The sequence below is a fragment of the Buteo buteo genome, chromosome 2, assembly GCF_964188355.1.
Source record: "Buteo buteo chromosome 2, bButBut1.hap1.1, whole genome shotgun sequence".
In the NCBI taxonomy this organism is placed as follows: domain Eukaryota; kingdom Metazoa; phylum Chordata; class Aves; order Accipitriformes; family Accipitridae; genus Buteo; species Buteo buteo.
Window position 1 is genome coordinate 32,222,889 of NC_134172.1, and position 22,482 is coordinate 32,245,370.

General features: G+C 39.1%; 1 protein-coding gene across 3 annotated transcripts in view; it reads right to left on the bottom strand.

Annotated features, from left to right (window-relative positions):
* Positions 1–5,067: 5,067 nt before the first annotated feature.
* Positions 5,068–22,482, bottom strand: part of ETV1 (ETS variant transcription factor 1) — a 66,413-nt gene continuing 48,998 nt past the window's right edge. For 2 of the 3 annotated variants that reach the window (XM_075050048.1, XM_075050057.1), the window contains exons 9-13: positions 19,764–19,832; positions 17,307–17,375; positions 14,086–14,255; positions 10,279–10,380; positions 5,068–7,697 (exon numbers count right to left, since the gene is read on the bottom strand). In XM_075050048.1, the coding sequence (XP_074906149.1) occupies positions 7,476–7,697; positions 10,279–10,380; positions 14,086–14,255; positions 17,307–17,375; positions 19,764–19,832 (632 nt within the window). In that variant the 3' untranslated portion in view covers positions 5,068–7,475. The remainder of the gene's footprint in view (positions 7,698–10,278; positions 10,381–14,085; positions 14,256–17,306; positions 17,376–19,763; positions 19,833–22,482) is intronic. The other variant, XM_075050066.1, reaches the window with a different exon arrangement.

Here is a 22,482-nt window from a genome sequence, read left to right on the forward strand (position 1 = left end):
AACTGACCTTTCCTTATGTGGCAGTGCTTTGTCAGTCATTAAGACTAGATCCACAAAGAAACTTTATGTACTATAAAGTAGAGCATTAGAGTGTCTAAAAGATAACTTGTTACTGAGCAGAATATTCCCCTATGTATTAGGAAGAACTAAACACCAAAAAAAACAAATTCATGAAAGCTTGAATGCTGAGCAGGCACATGTGTGCACTGCATAACGCCAACAGTCCTTTTCTGGATGTAGGCATCTATTCTGGGCTCCAAGGAAATGTTTGACTGCCTCAGCAACTATGAACTCCCTCCTGCAGTGTCACACTGAAACTCTAAAATAATAATACAAAGGTGTTCTTCATTTTATTTCTCTGTAGATGCAGATCTAGGTCTTCACTCATTTTGTCTCTCCCACATTTCATTCCTGCAGGAAGCAGAGAAGCCCTGGTTCAGCTGACCAGCTTTTGAAAGTTTTTGTGGAGGCCCTTAGGTATCCTAAATACTTCTGGCTGGGCTCACAGGGCCTTGTAATATGGAGCAGAGCAGTGGCTGAAATTCCTTTGCAAGTCTAGCCTTTGTGACTAAATCTGCAATGTACCTGAAATTTGCTAGTCTCAAGAATGGCTGGAAGCTGAGTACACTCCTTAAGGATTCTAAATGTCCACATCATCTTCTTGAACAGCTGGGAAGGCAGCCAGACCCTACAAATCCCAGCCACCTTTGCAGAGACCAGCACGGAGCCACTTGTATAGCAGGAACTCCAGCATGTACAGTCTGCCAGCATTGGTCACAAAAGATCACTGTAAGAATTAAAGGGATGTATAGAGCTCCAGCAGAGAGCTTTACAGAAAAATGGAACAAGTTGGCTACATCAGTAGAGTTCAGAAGTCATACATTTTTATTTATTTTCATCTTTTATTATTGGTCTCATGCTACGCCCCAGGCCTCAATCATTTGTAAATCTTTCTGAATAATGTAGCAAGTGTCCTGTGTATATACCACACTAGATAGGCATACACATTACTAAAAACAGGCCACAGACTCTCTTAGCATAAAGCTACTTAGCTGACTTCAAGGAAACCAAGCTGATTTACACCAACCCACAGTCTGACCCATTATCCTATAAGGTATTCTTTTTGTTGTTGCCTTTTTTTTTTTTTTTAAATACAGTGGGACAATAAAGTCGGTACATTTATAGCCCAGAACATTCTCTGCATATTCCAGTATCTTGTTTGCTCTTTTAACAGTTACCAAACACTGTGCAGATGGTTTCACTAAATTATCAACAATCACTCCAAAGTCAGTTCTGATATTGCTGTCCTTGGGGATGTACTAGCAGGGCCAAACACACCCCTGGTGCAGCTCTGTTAGCCTAACACATCTGGCCCACTGACCACAAAGTGCACTGCCTCCAATTACTTTCTCTCTCTTGCTCTTATCTCAGTTTACTGACTCTGTACTTATCTTAGTCCTTCCCTTATCTAAAACACTGCAATCTTCCAGGTCCCCTAATGCAGTTCATGATTTGACTCCTGTTGTTCTCATCTAATATTATTGTCCCTTTCTGTGTTTTACTTTCCCTATTCCTTTTCCTGAAGCACTCCCACAAGTACTGGGGTCTTAAAAATTCACTGCTGTTTACAGAGTTTATTACTTTCCATCATTTCTTATGATTCTCCTGCAGCATCTTTCAAATAATTATCTCTGTGATTTACTATATCGGCCATTTAACCTCCTCCTTCCCCTATTAATCAGCTCTGGATTAGCTAGTTGGTAGGGCCAGATTACCCCTGACAGACTTTCCCACCTCTGTGCGTCATCCAGGTATGCTGGGATTACACTGTCTCTGGCTTTCTCCATGCACATGGAGCTCCTCAGCAGGTCCTCCAGGGCAGGCTCACCCCAGCCTTAACTGCATATTTCAGCAAACGTCTTAGCTCTGAGGAGCTGGCACCCCTGCAAGAACACCTCCTTCTGCCTCTATTTAGGTCGTGTAACCATATGCCACTCCCCATGCGAGGCTTTGACTGAAAGCCACTTTGGAGAGCCCTTTGCAGTACACCTAAAACACTCAACTCCCTGTACCTCAGCTTCTACTGTAGTAACCAATGAGCACACTGTTCACTAAAATATCATGGGTTAGTGAAGAACTGGTTTAAACTATCTTCAGATAGATCAGCTGGGTCCTATCATGGAGGGGAGGGGGAAAGAAAACTGAAATCTCCTATACCCTTTCCTTTCCAGGGCAGCAGCAAGGAACTGCCATACCCTGTACTGTGGATTACCCAGCAAAAATGCTATTTGGGACCCCAAGTATCTACCTGGTTACCTGGAGTGTGGAAAGAGATACATAGATGTTTCTTCTGAAATAAAACAAATCATAGCTACTCATAAACTAACAAAAAACCCTCAACCAACCAACCAAAAAATCCCCCAAACCAGTGCCTGTAATTACCTCTCTACCATGCAACTAAAAAGCATGGACATGGGCAGTAATGCCCACAGAGCTTTGCAAGAGCAAGGACACAGAATTATGGCTTACCAGATCCAAATGCTTGATTGTGACCCTGCCTCAGGGGTACCTTCCTGTAACCTCTATTAACAGCAGGAAGATAATTTAAAAAAAAAAAACAAAACAAAACCAAACCAAAGACAACTTCAGGCTATGCTGTGTATTTTTGAGGTCAGTCCAATGAAAGTATGTAATAAGGATAATACTGCAGCCGTATTAAAGACATGATACATTTCTAGGGTAAATAATGCTATAGTTTTGGAGAACATGATGTATGGATACCTTCTTGGAGTTTATTTACCCCTTCTTCTGGTGGTATTTGTTGTGTCATTTTCACACAAAAATAGTTCTTTGGGAAAATGTCAACGAGACTTTTCATAGGCATTTTCAGACTATTACATAAGAAGATGGCACAGATATTTCCTTCCCACAGAAATTAAATTGGTGTTCAAGGGGGAAACCAATACTTCAACCTCCCGAAGGAAAAGATGAGGTTAACTTTAGCTGCCTACGCAGTCACAAAAGCTGGGTGGTAATGTACAGTGCTTTGTTGATGCATTTATGATTCTTAGGGATTTGACAAACATCCTCGGGGTAATCTTGTAGTTTTAAAATGCAACTGCCCCTAGCTTTCCAGTCCCCTGCTCTGCCAGATTACCACTCCTGTAAGCAGAAGCAACAGAAGACGATGCACTGTAGTTCCCTCTTCCATAAGAGAACAAGGAGGGCAGGGCTCAGTTATGTATTGCAGATTCTCCAGTTCTCAGCCTGGTATCTTAGCAAAACACAGAGGACTTTGAACTGGAGTTTCTAAGGCACAGGCACCTGCTCCCAGCTGCTACCTCCTTTACAAGCAGAGTAGCCTCTGATAAAAAAACCAAAAAACACCACCTCACACCTCCCAACAAAAAAACCCCAAACAACCAGTGAAAGAGAACTGAGAAATCAATCTGTTAGGCTTTTACAGCTAGATCTAAGTGGGGTATTTCAGAGTGATGATTCTTACAGTGTAAGAAACCATACTAATTAAGAGTCCCCAAGCATCTCTGAAGGAGATTATTTGGAAAAGACCTCTGTGCTATTAATGTGAGCACTGAACAGGGCTGTTCACGGGTGCCATTACCTGTAGTATGTGAACTGAAGCTAATGCTCTTCAGATGAGAAAGTGCAACCATTAACAATTCAAAGATTTCCTCATAATACCTTTTGCACACGATCTATTTCCTGCTGTTAAAAAACAAACAAACAAAACCACAGACAAGGCAAAAATATTTACCAGATTATATTCTCCTGTGAAGATGGACTTGCAGCCCAAACCAGTCAGATGTCAAGGGCAATAAAAGTCTAAGCACTAATTCGTGGGGAATGGTACCAGGTACCAGAGAACCCCAAAGATTCTGAGCAAAGGGCTCTGCAGGGAATTACCGGAGAAAACGCTCCTTAATGTTTCTGTATCCTAATTTCCCCTAGTTACCACAGCAGCCAACTGTAAGTAAAGCAGGCAGATTTGGTCTGACAAGCATATGAAATTCATGCTTTCAGAGACTGTAATGTTAAGATTTGCCCTGTAGTTGGTGTGTGGGAAAGTTGGACTGGTGTGATCTTGGAGAGAAAAGTCTCAGGCTGTCATGGGAAGTCATATCCCTAAAGCAAAATCTGTGCATTGCCCTAAACCTGAAATCTTAACTCTCTCGAATGGATTCTGAGAGGATCTGCCAAGTCCTTATCTAATTTTACCTCCATTCAGCTAACCGGTCCAACTGAACTGTCATGGCAGAGGAAACCCAAGCACCTACAGCCGTACCAGAGTGCGTGGGTCTTGCAGGGATGCCTCCTGGATTTGCTTCACAGTAGCACTACCCTGGGCTGCCCACTGCTCTGGGCAGCAAAAAGACGCACAAACAAACTCAATTACAGCTCCTCCTAAAAACAGAGGTGAAGCCTGTGTTTTCCCTCCACTTGTGGCACAGCTTGAAAACAAAACCAAAAAACCCCCAACAAACCAAATGAAAACCCAGCATCCTCACCCCAGCCCCAAAACCCCCACATTCGAATTCAGTAGGGTATTAAAATGCCCTGTGAAAATGTGTAAGTGTTCTTAGTCGGAATCAATCTTTCTCTAAATTCACATATGCCATTCTCCTCCCTTTTGTCAGTCAAATACGATGCTTTGGCAATCTAACTCCTGCTCCTGGCTGTAACTTACATATACATACACATGAATTGTACGTACTCCTCACTTCTCTTTTTTTTTGGTTACATTTTGCAGGAAGCCATTCTAGGCACTGGGAACAGACCATCATCTCCTCTTCCAAAACAAGAACCTTACTGCAGGGGCCTCTCCAGTCCAAATGGTTAGGAATCCAATACACAACAATCTTGCAGAAATCAGCTGCCAGATTTATTATTCTACCTGAAAACCCCAAACAAACAAACAACCCCCCCCCCCCAAACAAACAAAAAGCAGAATAAAAACAAACTTTAAATAAACCTCTTAGGTACATTTTAAAAAGGGTTAATCAGTTCAGTGAAAGACTTTTATATCTTCTGCTGAGAGATCATGTAATGTTGGTCTGATTGCTTGTTTTGTTCAGTGAGTCACTACCGTATACAGATATATATATATATTTCTTCTTAAATATTACACATTTGATGCATTTTTTTTCCTCTTTTTTTTTTCCTTTTTTTTCCAACCCCCTTCCCAAATACCTACATCCTGCCACAGGCAAGAGGCGCTCCATGCTGACATTAAAGAACCAAAACCAATCCAAGGACTTTTCAGCAAAGCATGTTTCATTTGAACCTTATTTCAATGGAAACCACATTTTTTAAAACAGTCTTACTCAACCTTTTCCCTTTCCTTTTTGCTAATTCTGCAATTTTAGACTTCTGATTCTGGTTGATCACTGAAAATTTAAGTGCCATTGAGACTTACGGATGACAGAATTAGTTGACATATTAAGGCATATGTACACTCTCATAAAATATGTTGTCTTATGGATCTGAGTAAATTAAATACCTGCCCAAATGTTTTTTATGCACCTGTGGTTTCTAGTGACCACTACTTCTTTACTTTTGATTAATTGCATATTAAAATATTCATAGCTTAACTAGTGCCTTAACTGACAGAGGATGGAAAATTAACCCACCACCTAGGATTGTCTTTGAAATCTATCCATTATGATGAAAATTATTCTTGGTTTTTTTATGGTTATGCATTCATTTTCCTCCTGCTTCTTGGGAATATAGGAAAATTAAGTACTCCATATAACACCTATTTAAATTTCACTGGGCAAAAAAAAGAAATCCAGATCTTACCCCCACTCCCTCCCTTCAAACTAGGAAATACTGTATTTCAGAAAAGTTGCTTATAAATATTTAAAGTTTTGGGGGTTTTGTCAGGGCTTTTTTTTGTTGTTTTACATACAGAATAGTGTGTGTGGCTTGTGTTCAAGATTACCCCTCTCAAAAAATAAAACAATCTGAAAAAATAACAACAACAAAAAAAAAAACCCTCAAAATTTAAATTGTCGTCCGAGCATATCTGATCACATTTACATTTAGTGTCCAAAACAAGTTGATTGGTAACATCAGTGCCAGCACTACAACGTCATACAGCGACTTCATGGTATTCTTTGACAGTTTGTCTAAGTCTCCGTTCCACCAAAAATTACAAAAGGTTCTGCAGAGCTTTCCTTAGCAAGCTGAAGCTTACTAGTCATTTGTGGATGCGCATAAAAGCTGCTTATAGCACAGCTATGGCGTAAGCTATTTTCTAAGCAATAAATGGTTCAAGTCATCTATTTTGTCCTGAAATGCTACCTGTAGTTACAGCATTGCTTATAAATGGTCATAGTAAATTCAGCATCAAAGAGAATATTACAGAAAAAGACAGCAGCAGAAGCATTAGCATTATCTAGTATTTATATATGTTATCAACATAACACAGCAGTAAAAGGTTTAAATGCATATTAATGGGTACCGTGTCTAAAAATTACTAAAGTACCTATTTAGTGTATTGGATATTTTTCTCAAGGAGTGCTTGCTGTGTCTAAACAGCATAATTAGATATGTGACTTAGTACAGTTAATTCCTATTGATTAAATAACTTATTTATGTACCAAAGGAAATGGAAGGATACAAAATGTTTTCTCCCTCCTGATCACGATCCTTTATTTAATGCTGACATGATCATCAGAAAGCCTACCACATGTAATTACTACCCTCAAATGGATCTTGAAATGTCTAAGCCATCGCATGGGCCATGTATGTATAGCAATGTGGCACCAGATACGGCATGCAGCTTGCAGTCTGAAGTCAGGGATTTTGCTGCTTGGTCATTGTACTTACGGCCACTCTGTCATTAAACAGGACTTTTTTTGAGGCCATACCAAAAGAAAAAAAACCCAAACCAAACCGAAACAAAAAACTCTCAAGATAATCTGGTTGTTTTCAGAGGCAAGGTGCAAGGTCTGCCACTGCAAGCTTCTAAATCAAATGCTGTGGCATATGCTTTGCTTCTCTTTTATAACTGCAGAAAGACAGTTAAGAATGGCAAGAAACAAATGCCCTAGGCATGCTGTGTTGCTATCATCATCAAGTGGTTATTTTGCACAATGAGAATTAACTGTACTACGGATACCCAGAGAAAATGTACAATATCTTATGCTGATATGAAACAAAACAGACATGATATAGCTTTTTTTGTACTCAAAACCTGTTCCCTTCCCAAACTTAAGTAAAAAGCAAACCCACCCTTTTCCTCCTGTTACACAGAATAACGTTTAGGTTCCAACCCTCCCCTTTCAAATAAAGTGCGCTGTCCATGGCAGACCATAGGAGTAATGCAACAGGAAAAGCCCCTTTTAGTGTACTATTTAAAAAACAAATTGAAGTCGATTCAGCTTTCCTCTGGGTCTTGTGAAAGAGGAGAAGCCTAAGGGAGGGGGAAAACACCCTCTTCATTGTCACTGTTGTTAATAGACATAGCCTTCATTATAGGGGTGGGTGTTGCAGCAGCCACCGTCCTGCATGTAGACCATGCTCTCATCAAAGTGGGACAGAGGCACAGTGTCCTCCTCATTGATGTGGCGCTCCATGTCAGTCTTCAGCAAGGGGCGCTGGTTGTCTGGAAAAGCCATGGAAAAAAGCGCTTCAGGGTCGCAAACAAACTTGTAGACGTATCTTTCTCCAGCCACCTTAGGACAACAGAGGGGAGAAAAAAGTGCAGTGTAAGGCCTTGTGGTTTTGCAACTCAAGTTCAACAGTCTTGTGAAGAACTCACCTTCGTTACACAATTAGTAACGCAGTGGCAGAACTGGTAAGGCAATGACCTAGCAAAGACAACAGGGATCTGCAGAAGCAGACTGTGCAGAACGCTCTTGATTTTGCCACACATGATACCCTGTTGGAAGATGGACTAGGTATTCTACTCCTAAACATTTGTTTGTGATCATTTCCTATACTTAACCACAAATGGAACTGCTCTTACTGGAAAATTGTCACTACAGTGGCAAAATAAAATGACCAAGTCCAATACTATGTGTGCGAAGTGGAAAAAAGAATCACACTGCATGATACAGATCTGAATTTCACTTTACGCAGATTGATCCATACTTACGTATAAAAGTACTTAAGTTATAGTGCATGCTGATTGTACAGGGACAGCGTAAGCAAATACGCAGGCTAATATGTACTTAGCAATTGCTCATGCAAAGCTGGGACATTTGGATTTGCTTATGGAGGGACAATTTGTCCAAAGATCCTAAAGTTTTCCCTTATTCAGAAATAGCACTAAATGTCTGTGCTTCATCTTTCTAAAAGCTAAAACAGCTAATAACAATAGAGAATTGTCTTACTTGAAAAAAAAGTCAATGTAGTGTCTTCTCAAGCACCTTATTTAAAGAAATATTTTAAAAAATGAGAACCATGTTGCATGCTCACAGTTTACTAAAATTATTTTAAAATAAAGATCATATTGTCTTCTTGCAACTCCAGCTAGCGTGGCATTGGAAGTGACTGAATGAAGGTGGCAAAAGTGTTGCAAACTTAACTTTATTCTTACGGTTCCAAAATAGACTGAAGCACCTCCTTGAATTTTCAGCTTATTTATTCTACAAATAAAGTTTTGGTAGAGGCTGTATCTGTGGTAGAATTTTTTTATCAAATTAATGTCAGCAAGCTTGACAGACTGAAGGCTGCATTCAGATACTGGGCATTTGCATAACCTGTTATCATTGCTTAACTTAAAACAAAAGGCAAAAAAATGTGCATACAAACCTTGCAGTAAAGAAACCTGCTATGAATCTACAACCACCATTAGTTTTTAACATACACTAACTGGCCAAATAGGGTCATCCCAGGGCAAACCTCAAAGATTGCTATGCCAGAAAAATAAGCATCCAAACTAGTTTTTAAAATGTGTGTTAAAGACATTCTTGTAGATAATGAGGTAATACTTTAGGAGGTAGCAAGCTAGCTGTCAGAAGTACTTGTAAACTTTCCATGTTAAATGGATGTGTGGGTTGGGCAGCATTATCAGCCTTGTGGTATTCCCATCCCCACCTTTTCAACTTCTTTCACTCTCTTTGCTACTTATTCTTGCTTGCCTCTGTGCTGCCTTTGAACTGTACCAGCACAATTGCCTACGCAGCTGACCTGTAACCTGCTACGAGGACTTCCTCTGCCTGAAGGACCACCCAGCAAAATCAAGCGTTTCTGCTTCTCCCTGACAGAACCCAGTATCCAGTCCACTTTGCAAAGACTCAATGCACAGTTACGTGACACACAAAAATGGATGAGGCACTGTGCTACTGAAGTACCATAAGCCAATACCAGCCCAGATTGTTGTCCAAGTTGACTCCTGGATAGTGACAAAGGAGAGCACTACAATGATTCCATAATCAAAGCAAGAGAACTTGTAACAGGCAACTCCAAACCGAGACTTCACAAAACCTACTGGAAAAGTTGCCCAGTAACTTGAGCCGAGAGCATTGTTTCCATTCATGGAATTGGCAAATGGCAGGTTTAAACATGTTAGTCATCATAGGTCACAAAAGTAATGTGAAAAGATATGGAACAAGTTTTACAGCACAAGGTGTTCATTATGATCTTTGATCACACCTGCCAGTTTTGTAGATGCAGCAGACAGGTCTCTCCTATTGATTTCTCAGTCAATCTACATAGTACTACATAGCAAGATTTAAAAACATACATGTAAATCAGCAAGCCACAGTAGAAGGACGGGTTGAATACTGTCAGCAAGACCAGACTGTTATATATAAATTATTGTTAAATATTTCTCATAATTCAGCCTATTATAAAATATTTAATTCCACTTAAAAACGGTATTATTACAACACTATTGGTAAAATATTAAAGTATTTGGTATGTTAATAGGTATCATTTTTCTCCCCTATCTTGCACTTACCAAAGTACCCAAATGCTGGGCAGCTAATTTAGATCTGCAAAACATTATTCATACCATACTGTACTGTTTGCCTTTCCCAGGTGCCAGGAAGCTCCTTTGGATATTTTTGAATGTTACCTCCTTCCTTATAATCATGATGTGCATTGAGTGAACTAAAACCACAGACGTTTTTTACACAGAAAAAAATATCTTGATCCATATACTGGACCTTGTAGGTGAAAAAGTTTAGTGTTTGCCTAAATAGATGAAAAACCTACCTCAGCAATGCAGCTACAAGTACTCCTCATAAACCGACTTAGGGATTAACATGCAACACTTTGGTGAAATTTAATATAAAATTAGCTACTCACCTTTTGCATGATTCCCTTTTCATAATAATAGCGAAGTGATCGGCTAAGTTTATCATAGTTCATAGCTGGCCTATTTTTCTGAATCCCCCAGCGACGTGCCACCTGCCACAAAAATGGATTAGCATTGATTTGTTAAATGCATTTAACAAGCAGATCTTATCATCAGATACTTTATTTGGGGATGGAGGAGGGGGAATCCTGCAGGTGCAATGAATAAACACAAGAGAAAAGGTTGCCATGACCTGAATTTCCCATGTACTACTATGATTTTTAATTGGACACACAGTCATCAATTAAACTTGAAGCAGACTTACTTGTTTGCAAATGTGGTGGAGGGTTGGGGTTTTTTTTTGTTTGTTTTTAATAAAGAAAATCAATGAAAAAATAAAGCCATATAAAGAGATGATACACAAAAAATATTTATCAAGTTCCAACAGAAAACTTTCATGAAAGATAAAAACTTTTCTTTAGTTTGATATTGTAGATATATTGTACTATGCCTGTGCTTTCCGTGCTGTCAGAACACTAATTTACATTAAACTCACATGCATACACACTTAGTTCATGAACTAACACAGACTGTACTTGGAATAACAGCAATGTTGATATTATTAGGAGATACGGTAATCACTTGGAAGAACTACATGGTAGTATGAAGAATGGGACAGAAATTTCATAGTTGCAGTTGTATAATTTCCCTTAAAAATTAGTAACAAAAAGGGAGTTGCAAACAACTCATGAAGCCATTCCATAGAGAACAGTATGCCTTCTGCTCAGACTTATGATTTTTACTTGCCTTTATGCTTCCTGTTTTACCACCAAAGGTAGTTCTGGACAAAGAGACCTTTTGTTTAAAGAGCTTAACTGCTTATTCCCCACCTGAAATTATAATTGGCTGTTGGTGACATTTCAATTACTGGCTGTACAAATGACTATCATGTCACCAGAGGGAAAAAAGTCAGAGCTGATGAACTCTTTAAAGCACATTTTATAAAAATGTTTGAGAGGTGCATATGCATATAGCTCTGGAAAAAGGAGAGAGTAGCCAAGCAGCTTCTCCGCACACTGCTCTACGAAACTTTCCCATAGGTGTCTGGAGCCTTTTGATGCAAACCATAGATGACATGCAGCACTGAGAATTGAATGGGGACTAAATAACAACAGCAAAAACCATGACTTTGATCTCCATCTGGACAATAATTGTTAAAATTTCTTTTGAAAGCATTATTTCCTTTCAGTGGTGCAGCTTTTCAGACTTACGAAAATTATCATGGCTCTGCTAACTTCAGCTATGTTATAAGCTGTATTGAAACATACCTCCCATCATGTCGATTTATTCTAGTTGTAGATTTGGCCTAGATGCATAACCTTGGTTCGCCTATTCATCTTTGTGACACATGCCTACACCACTTTTTGTTTATTCCTACCAAGGTTTTTTCTGCATTGATCAGAGTCCTAAAAGTCCCCAACATAACAGGCTTGCATAATAAATAAACACACAGCAAAGATAACTACAACAAAATAATGATTGAGAATATGCTACATTGTGTGGTATTTTGACGCTCCTAAATAAGCGAGCAGGTCCAGAAGTAGTCTTGGTAAGTAAGACTTCCTGTCCCCGAACTGCACAGCATTTATCAAGTGTCACTTTGTGGAAGGGATTCAGGCTTCTAGCCGTCCACCCCACCTTCCTTGCTGAAGGTTGCTGTCCCTGTGACAAGGCAGAATAAATGGACCTATGCCCAATTCTTAGCCTCCACAGTTCACAGTTATCTACTTTCTGAATAAACTATGGTGCTCAAGCAGATACATACTTATTTTTGGTTGTCACCCTTTCTACAAGGGCATAAACCTCCAGAAAGGGATGGGATGGGAAGGAAAGGTCGTGTCATTGACATCCTAAACTGCCACAGCTGAACCAACAAGCTCTTTCACTTCCCTTCAATTTACACTTGGCAACCAACAGAAGCGTGCAACTTCCCATAGGCTATTCTTATTTTAATCAACAGTTTCTGTGAGATCCATGACATCCATATGAAAACAACTTAGGCTCCTTTGTAGTCCCTAAGAGCACACAGGAGTGAGGCAAGTTTCAAGTAGCCTGCCTCCTCCAGATCTTGGATGCTGCACTGCTCAGAACCATAAAGCAACTGCTACAAAGTCAGACAAGCAGATGATCTGGTTAACTTAAATCAGAATTATCCAGTTCTTCAGGGAATTACACAATAAGGAAACCTTAGGGTTTTGTTTTGCTACTTTCCCTTCCTTAGGTAATAAAATCTATAAAGTTTTTGCACCATCTGCTGGAAACCGTTTTTCTATAAATCTGTTCAATCTTGAAAAACTTTGGACATACCTTAAAGGCAAGACAAAACTAAGAGGGTAAAAGATACTGAGACTGGGGCAGGGGGAAAAATTAGACACTTCATTCACCAAAATCAAACAAAACACTTTCCAAAGATTTCACTCTGTTCTGGGCCAGGCACAAAACCAAGAAGTCCATGTAGCCTGCTAAGGCTGCAGACTTGCCAGCAAAGTTTTGGTATCAAATCGACTAAGATTGTTCTGTGGTCAATCCTCAGATGCCAGGATCTGCCACGGTGACTTTCACTAGTGCAGGGGATGCTCAGACAAATGAGAGCCAGCACACTAGTCCTTGCAGCAACCTGCCCGTCAGCCAGACCATGCTGGGAAGGGACATCAGTCCTGACGCCATTCCCAACTACTCTATCATCTCCTTAGGGCTGTTGGCAGATGATGTAACTTAAATGCAAGAAAGCTTTCAGATTGCTTATGCCAGCAGATGGATGGCAAACGGCAGAAATAGCTGGTGGAACACAGAAGCAGCCTTACACCCCCAAACCTTCCTACTCAGCTCTAACTCAGAGGGGATCTGATGGAAAATTTGCTGCAGATTCCGCTATTACCCAATCCTGTCCAAGGGGCAAAAAAGTAAACCAGAATGATACTGCTTTTTGACAACCCTAATCAAATCATTCACATCAGAATTACAACAAAATTCACGTACACCAGGTTTTCCAACAGTTTCCATGACTGTTTAGAACACAGGATAAATTATGTAATGTTACCTAGTCCAAAAAAGTTTACATAATAATATGTTCAATTTATTCCTGTTTATCACACAAGTGAACTAAGTCATGCTTCAGCAAGTATTCATGAATACAAGTAATTTTATCCACCACACGAGTCCTTCATTGTTCAGGAGAGCTGTGCACGTGCATGAGTGTTTGCAAGTCTAGGATCTAAGTGTGCACTAAACAATCTAATGATACAAATAAGCAGGAAGACTCTAAAGAAGACTCTATAAAGAGGGGGGTTTACATAATTCTGATGAGATTTTACTGCCTAACAATCTTAACCTCCTCCTTTGCCATATGTCAGACTTGGGGTCTTTCACTTCACAGCCTAAAAGTTTCAAGTTCCTACATCTTCGTACTGAAGAATATTTGGTGTTGAAAGACTATTCAGGGACAAGTTTTCAAAGGATTTTGGAACACAGCTCTATCCATGAAGTGGAAAAATCCAGGCCCCACAATTAATGCCGAGTATTTTATAACTCTAGGACTTGCAGTATTTTTATTATTTTGTGGGACTAGGAATCAAGTCTATGCTTAACCGCACCTCTGTCCTAACTGAAGCACTTCCCTTGCAGGTCCCTTCTGTGACCCTTCTAAAGTGCTACTGAAGCAAAATATTGAAGGAAAACAAGGCCTAAGTCCGAATGAGCACTATTAAACTGGCAGGACAGAGCAGTGGATGTCAGGACATGCTGTCCGTCTAACCCACCTCCTCCGGTTCAATCAGCTTGAATTCCATGCCTCGGCCAGTCCACGCTATGAAGTGAGAGTTTGATGGGTCATCAAGAAGAGCCACCAAGAACTGCCACAGCTGAAGCGAGCCTCGCCGTTGATATGTGGGTCCCTCACGGTACATGCCTGGCTCCTGTTTGACATCACCTGCACAGAATAGCAACAACGTTAGATGAGCAATGTGCAAAAAGCATCATCACTCGGATTGTCAGATAAACCAGCAAAGCAATCATTAGGGTTAATAAAACACAGGAAAAGAATTCCTACTACCCAGCCACCCACAAAGGCAACATTCCCCTGTCTGCTGTTAACTGTAAACACTCTTACAATAACATATTAATATACTAAAAAGTACCTAAATTCAGTCATGATTTATGGAAGTCTCCCTAAGCCTATCCCCATTTCTGACACGTGCAAATCTCGCTTGCAAACCATTTTGCAATATCCTCTATCTGTAAGAGCACGAACTATTTTTGTAAGCAACTCTGGTGCCTGAAGTACTGCGTTTGTGTACTATACTTTGCACAAGCCCCAGTTTTGGAAATGTAATGTAGGCTTCATAAAGCTGAAAAACCCTATTTGAGTGAAACTTCTTTTGCATGCAAATGCTTCTAAGGAAAATTTGACAAAGTATTTGACTTGGACTTAAACAGCATGTGCTTTATGTATAGGTATGCAAATCCTGCAGATATGTGAGTTCCTCTATGGCATACTGGACTTGCATATAAGCACATATTACTTTTACTCATATCTACATATTAGATTGGTATTCCCCCTGAAAAGCAGTAGATTAATTTTTCTAAAATTTCAAGTCCAGAGGAAGCTTTTAAAAAACAATAATAATATTCAGCTAGCTGTTCCACAAACTGCCGATGAAAAACCATCCTGCTACATCCATACTGTGTCTCTGGATTTTTAAATCATATTTATACTAAACAACTCATGCAAAAAACAACAGCTGAAAGGTCTGATGCTGAAGCAGAGAGCATTTTTTTTCTGTACACAATGACAGCAGTCCTTGATATGCTGGTAAAACTCCTCATTTCAACTACCAGAACAGCAATACCCTCCAATAAGCAGTGTGACCTGTGTGACCTGTTTAATATGGAAAGGCAGGACTTTACATTCAAACACAACATGAGGATGCTCTGATGGCCATTACAGAACAGCTCCACGCAGTGAAAGTAAGAATAATACTATTAAAAATGGAGCACTTCCTTTTGTAATCAGGAAAGAAAATTGAGTCAATAGCTGTGGAAAACAAATAAATCAACACAAGGCTTTTTGGTTTATGTAAGGTTGAAGTTCCAGTCCTGAAAGGCCTTCTTTTTCAAGGACAGGATTTTTCTTTTAATGATAGCTGAGCAATGTGCAAATAGCAAGTGCAGTATTGCAGAGGATCAGATTCTTCGCCTGTGCCGATCTTTGATTTCAAACGAAGCAGCTGAGAATCTTCTTCTGAAGCATCAAGGCTAGTCCTGGGCTCATCCCACTTTTGCTTTACTGGCCAAAACATGATGACACATCTGCTATTTTTTCCTCAAAAGTCATCATGCTACAAGTATAAACACACCTATTTGTATCGCAACATCAGTCTTCTAGAGTACAAGGTGTTCTCTCAATGGACAGTCATAGAAGTTAGCAGCAGACTGCTTGCATTGCAAGCACACAAATATTTCCAAACATTTTTTTTTTTACTTTATTTGTATTTCTTTTCCTTTTTCATTCCCTTCTCTGAACAAAACCCGAACAAACAAAAAGGATTTTCAAGAAAGACATAGACAAACACTACTCCTGTAGAGTTTTAACTTCTTGTAGTACAGGGTCTGATCCCATTCCCATAAATGTAAATATGAATTTGCCACTGGTACTGAAAACAGATCAGGTCCACAACCATTTTTGGGGAAGAAAAAACACCTGACACAATGTGCTTTAAAAAGGGGGGTGAGAGCATACATTCCAAAGCCAGTGTATAAAGTAGACTTTCAGTAAATCACCCTTTCACTGAACATGTCAATCCAGTGACATTGCAATACTAGATTGAGCAATCTTCGGTAAGGTCTAATTTTATTTAAAATCCTCTATTTATTTCTTGCTGTTCCTTACCAACCCTGAAATGCATGTGATCCCTCTGTTTGAAGAATGTGTAATTCTTCAGGTTACTTTCATTTTAGTCTCCCATTCTTCAGCAAACACAACAAATGCAGCTAGACATGCAATAGTTTTGTAATCCATGTAAGTTATTCTCAGGGGAAAACAAACAAAATAAAGTAGGAGAAAAACCCCAAGAGTTCTCCAGGTCTACTTTTAGCTACGGTCAGAGAGCTGTTCACAAGTTTATCAGAAAGTATCTAATCTTTCCTGCTAAAATAAATAAAGCTGGACATATGTACACTAACACAAAGAAGCCACTCTAGCAAATTTAAGTAACTGGTCTCCAAATTACTTCCCAAAGTTGCAGACTAACAGAGTCACCATCAAGAAATACTGAGTCCATCTACTTCATCTGTAATGAAATAAATCTGAAATCAACTGAGTTACACCAGGAAACTGATTTTACATCAGAGTAACTGAGGATAATTTGGGCCATTTATTTTAATTGACCTCAGAATCCCTCTTGAAAAAAAATCTGTTGTAATGGGCAGTGTTGTGAAAAGATCATTGATTTGTTATCAATCCCACTGAAAAATAAACCACTAGTACAACGTTTAACCTAGTGCAAATAAACTGACACAAACACAAAAATGCCCTATACGCTCACTCCCCACTATTCATCACTTCACAGATAGCGAGACAAGAGGCTTACTCCTCAGTAAAACCAAAGCTGCTACTTTTCTCTGCCATTTTGTTAATTATAAGAACAGCTTTCATTAAATCTCAAACAACAAGTGGTATGTGATCATCAGTGCAATGGAAATCCTCCTATTACTTTCTCAACAGTACAGGAACTGAGCTCCTCTGCTGCAACTCTGGATACAGCATCTTTCCCTGGCAAAAGTCAAACGACATCCTATTGAAGAGGAGACTTTGCTTTCAAGAGACAAAGGTCAGCTTTGGTTGGGCGCACTGCAAATGGTGTGTTAAGGAATCCTAAATTGGAACGTTACCGAGCTTTTTTGATCAGCAACAGAGAAAAGTCCCTCATCTCTTCCTTTTTCATCTCCCCACACAAGAAAAAGAGATATGTGTCATACATACCGTCAAACTTCTCTGGAACAACGCAAGTGTCATCATAAAACTGCCTAGGTCCCTTTTCATACATACAGCCTGTAAGTTAAAGAGAGAGAGGCGTTTATATAAAAGATGCATGGAGAAAGAAGAGATCATAGGCTTAATGCCAGAGGGAACACTAAGTCATATAGGAATCAGATTAATATTCCACATCCTTTACACACCGCCCAATCACAACATTTTGGCCTCAGTACAGGGGTGTTTAATTAATGTGTGCATTCCCAAAAGACTGTTAATCTCCACCTGCAAAAGTGAAAAAGCACCCATTTTTCTCTATGACTTATTCCAAAATGTTTGTCTCATTTCCTGTTTGAACTACCATGGCTTTGAATTTTAACCATTAGTTCCTTCAGGTCTTCTCCCTGCGACACTAAAAAGGTCCTACTTGGTATTTCCTCCTCACACTCGCAGAAGTTACCCCCCTTGATGTTTCTTCCAATTAAGAACATTCTGTAAGATTTAATTTTTGTTGTTAAAAGACACTCTCTGCAATCCTGCATTCTTTCTACCACTCTATTTTGCACACACTCCTACTTTTCAGCATTATTTTTATGTTTCGTTTAACCAGAACTGTATTGCATGCCAGTGTCAGCCTCACCAGTGCTACTTAGCAAGACAAAACATCTCCTCCTCTTCTGCCTCCCTATGACCTTCCTTTTGACTGTGCAAATATTACAGAAGGCCTTTTTGCCATACAGTTGCAATGTTTGGTTGGGCTAGTTTCCCACTGTGAAGCCTCAGAGGAGGAGGCCCATCTCAAAATCATTTTGTCTCATATACTGTTTCCCAGCTCCATAAGCCTGGTCTACATTCAGCATATTAAAAAACCCATTTTGTTTAATGTGCCCAGATTACTGAACAATTCAAACTGCTTTGTGTGACTGCCCTGTCCTGCCTGTTATTTACCCCTCTGCCTATCTTTGTGCCATAAAGTTATCTATTAACTTTGTTCTGTATCTTTACCGAAAATGTTGAATAGCAACACTCCTGATATCAATTCCTACAGAACTATAATAGAAACAATCCATTCAGAGATGATTGCCCAGTGACAGCCACTTTTACATCTGTCAGTTGGCCAGGTCTTAATGTATTTAATGTGTACTTTATTGATATTGCTTTGTGCTAACTTCTTAATCAGAATGTAATGCAGTGGCAAATTGAATGCCATAAAAAGTCTAACTATACAATACAAGTATCTTTAACAATCAAACCTTTAATCTCAGCAAAGAATAAAATCAGATTTGACATGACCTTTATTCCATAAAATCATGTTGACTGATTTCCAAATACAGAAAACAAATATTTACCGAAGATCACTGCTTTTTCCACGTCATTCATAACAATTTTACCACCTCCAAGTACTTATGAGTGCATAACAGTCTAAGATTGGTTTCCCCCTATCTGTGCTGTGATTAAAACTAAAATCTGTTGACCTTAGCCCTGCAGTTTGTGGATTTTTCCCTGATGTCTTTCATCTCCCTTATCAAGCTTCTATACTTCATATAATTTCATATATCAAGACTGTTATAAATTTCCATCTCCTGCTTCACCCTCCTTGTTAAACACTACCTTTTATTTCTATTTTCTGCCTTTATTCTACCCCAGAAGGAGTTGGGCTTTTAGCCAGATCTGTTATCTTTCTAGTTGTGTCTTTTCACTAGTGAATGAAGTCTTACTAGAGGACTTTGATTCATACATTTGTCTGAATTATCATCAATCTCAAAACCAATTTCTCTCATGTTTGTGAAATTTGCCCCTTGGAAGAAAAACAAATAAACCCTAAACAAACAAACAGAAATATCACATATTGTCAAGAAAGATACACCAAAGCAGGAGAGTGGAGGGTACAACCTCCCTTTCAGTGGTCATTTTTTCTTAGTTCTGTTGGCCGCCTTATTTTTAATACATATAAAGTACTTTTATATAAAGCTCTATCCTAGTGAAGTCACTGGGAGTTTTCGTACATATCACGTGGCTGTACAATTTGGGTCTAAGCAGCACTAAAACATTGCAGAAATCGTAACAAAAGGAAAAGCCAAAAAACTTCACTGAATTTAAAGTATAAAATGGGTTACTTAACAGTTAAGTGAGCCTGTCACACCAATAGCCTGGAAAATATCACTTGAGCAGAACAGGTGAAATAATGGACAAATTTTTAAGTGTCTCTTCCTTTCAACTGCTAGAGGCCTTGAAAAGCAAAATGAGTAAATTCATAATAAAATTGCTTCTATCCTGATCAAACTGTGGCACTAAAAGAAGCTACAAAAAAAATCAGTGCATCAGAAACTGAAGACTGGGAAGGGAAAGAAAGATGATGAGAGTCTTCCCAGAGCAGAATTAAATCAGTGAAACCCAAATCCCTCCAGTTTTTTTTAGTTTTTTACGTTTCTCTCATACAAAAGTGGTACATAATAGAAAACTTAACTTCTGTTCTGTTTGGGTGAGCCAGGAAGCCTTCTTGCCTCATGTAAATGGAATGGCAGCTAGGCACTTCTGAAAGGAGAAGACGACAATGCTAGTGAAAAGACTGTCTGGAATTAAAAGTGTGCAGGTTATCAATGAGACAGGCTGCAGGCAGAAGAGCAACAAAAAGGATGCAAGTTACAGCGAGGGTGAACCTGTCAACACACAGTCAGCATTTCAGAGCAGCACGCACGAGGCATGGAGGAGGAGAAAATCAGAATGTGAGGATCACAGATCCCATCTAACATAGGCACTTGAACTCAAACCCTTAATGTAATCAACTTTGCTGAAAGCTGACTCCCATGACAATTACACTGTAGACCACTCATGGACCAAAAAATCCACACAAATACTTTAAACCCTGTGCTTGTATATCTATCTTTGTAACAAATTTGACCTTATATTTTTAATCAATTACACAGAAAAGCCTGCCAATCACACTGGAGACTTGTAAATTCTACATTAATACAAGGAATGTCAGAGTGAATTTAGAGTAGGATGTTGCTTTTTAGACTCCATGTCTTACATTGTCCCCAAGCAGCCACACCCTGTGCACAGGGACTTGCAAACAGAAATACACCATAATTGTTTGCCCTTCTAGACCATGTTTAACTCACTTCTTGGATATCAAAAGTCTTGCTTAACAAAGTCTATTTGATCTTGTGGTAAACTCCTACCCTAAGCTATGCAATCTGTTACCAGTAACTTGTAACTCTTCAAGAGATGCAAGCAGAGGTCAAAAGAGCAGACATTATTTTTCCAACACTGCCTACAGACTCTTTCAGACTGTGATTCCAAATTTCACTGTTCACTGACTAGTGATGAGTATCAAAGATTTGGCAGGATAAGAAAATGAGGTTTTACACTGACTTCACAAAACAAGTGAAACACAGGGCAGTAATAATAAGTTTCCTCTAACAGTCCATGGTCTCTCTTGCACATCTGTGCCAAACTCTTCATTACCTCCTCTCTCGATGAAATGCTCAGTGCCTGCCTGCTCAGGCCTTGAGAATCTCTAACATCTCAGGCAGCTATTCTGAGCAACCACAGGAATCAGTGATTCAGTGATCACCCGAGTCAAGTATAGCTCTGTAGACTACAAGTCAAGGCTACAAGTAGTGGTTCACCTGCAAGGAATCACTCATGTTACCGAGTAAATTGAATTTTAAGGAGAATGGAAAAATCTACGTAAAAAAAGAGGAAGTTGTAGAACTGAAACAGATGCTATTTTCTATTTTAGGTAAAAATTCACTAGTATTGGCAGCAAACCCCTTTTTGACTCATGAACTCCACTCTTGCAAAGTGATACAGCAGAGTATACGGAATAAAGAATTATGCAGGCATCCGAGAAGCGTGTTCTTAGCCAGCTTGGGGTTTCATCTCCCATGCTCCTAAGTCAATTATAATTAACATCTGGAGTCTTTTTAAGGCAAGCATTGTTTGTACCAACATTACTTAATCTTCTGGTTAGCTTATGCTTAAACAGTCCACAGAGGACCGAAAAATACAGCAAGGAAGAGTTTATTTCTCGTAAAGTAACTAGAGTCTTGTTATCCTAAAGTGCTATCAGTTAATTTATGACTATCAGAGTGGGTCAGACTCTAATCAAATTGTAGAAACATTTCCAAAGTGATTATTCAATCAAATGACTAACATGGTTAATTAGGAGCCATAAACATTGCTCTGAAGTTCATCAAAGTAATGACTTGCCCAGAAAAATTACTGCTAATTAAATTGCCTGCTGCTTTCATTTCTACCTTATCTAATAAAAAGTCCAACCAATGAAATTTAGCATTGCAGTTTTAAATTGTACTAAATGCTTGACTAAGACCCAGAAGTATTTTTACAAGCTAAGCGGAGCTACTTCAAAAGAAAACATTTTAGTGCAGAAATTACAGAGCAATTATATGTTTTCTTCTCCTTAAAGCATTGTTTGAAGACAACAAGTAAGACCGAAGTAGGCATAAAATACTTCCAGGGCAGGATCCAAGTGTCTGAGGTGACTGATTCTATCACCTTTTAGCACTTTTTAGTCTTTGAAGAAAAATGTGCCTGGATTTAGGACACACAACAAGCTTATTTCAGACTTTTAATGAAGTAATTCACATTGTAAAGTTACATCATCTCAAGAATAGCACAGTCCCTTTAAGAAAATCCAAACTAACTGAAAATATGGAGACGTAAGAAAATTAATTTATCTTTTATTATTAATTTGGAATACTTAGAGGTCATTCTTCATTGCTCCTCTTGCTAACAGCAACATAGCAGTCATCTTAAAACAATTAATATGGCCTTATATCATGTTGGTTTGAAATCACTTTTTCCCAGTAGGTGTTGTTTTAAAATTACGTGTAATCTAGACACTGCAGAAATGCCTTCTCATCTGGACTGCCACAGAGAAAAACACTGGAAATAAGCTCTGCTGTGCCTTAGTCAAAATACATCAAAGCAGAAAAAGCCCAGACAGACTTCCTCAGGACAAGAAAAATCTGCTATTGAATTTAGCAGGCACAGGTTCTAGGTTTCATTATCAAGTAAGACACTTGAGTGGTCCCTTGGTAAGGAAGTATTTCATATTAATTATCATATCAGAATTTAAAGGGTTAGGTTGTCTCAGCCCTGTATAACTCAAAGCGCGTAAGGAATCCTTAAATCCTCTTTTCTGATTGTTTTTCATACA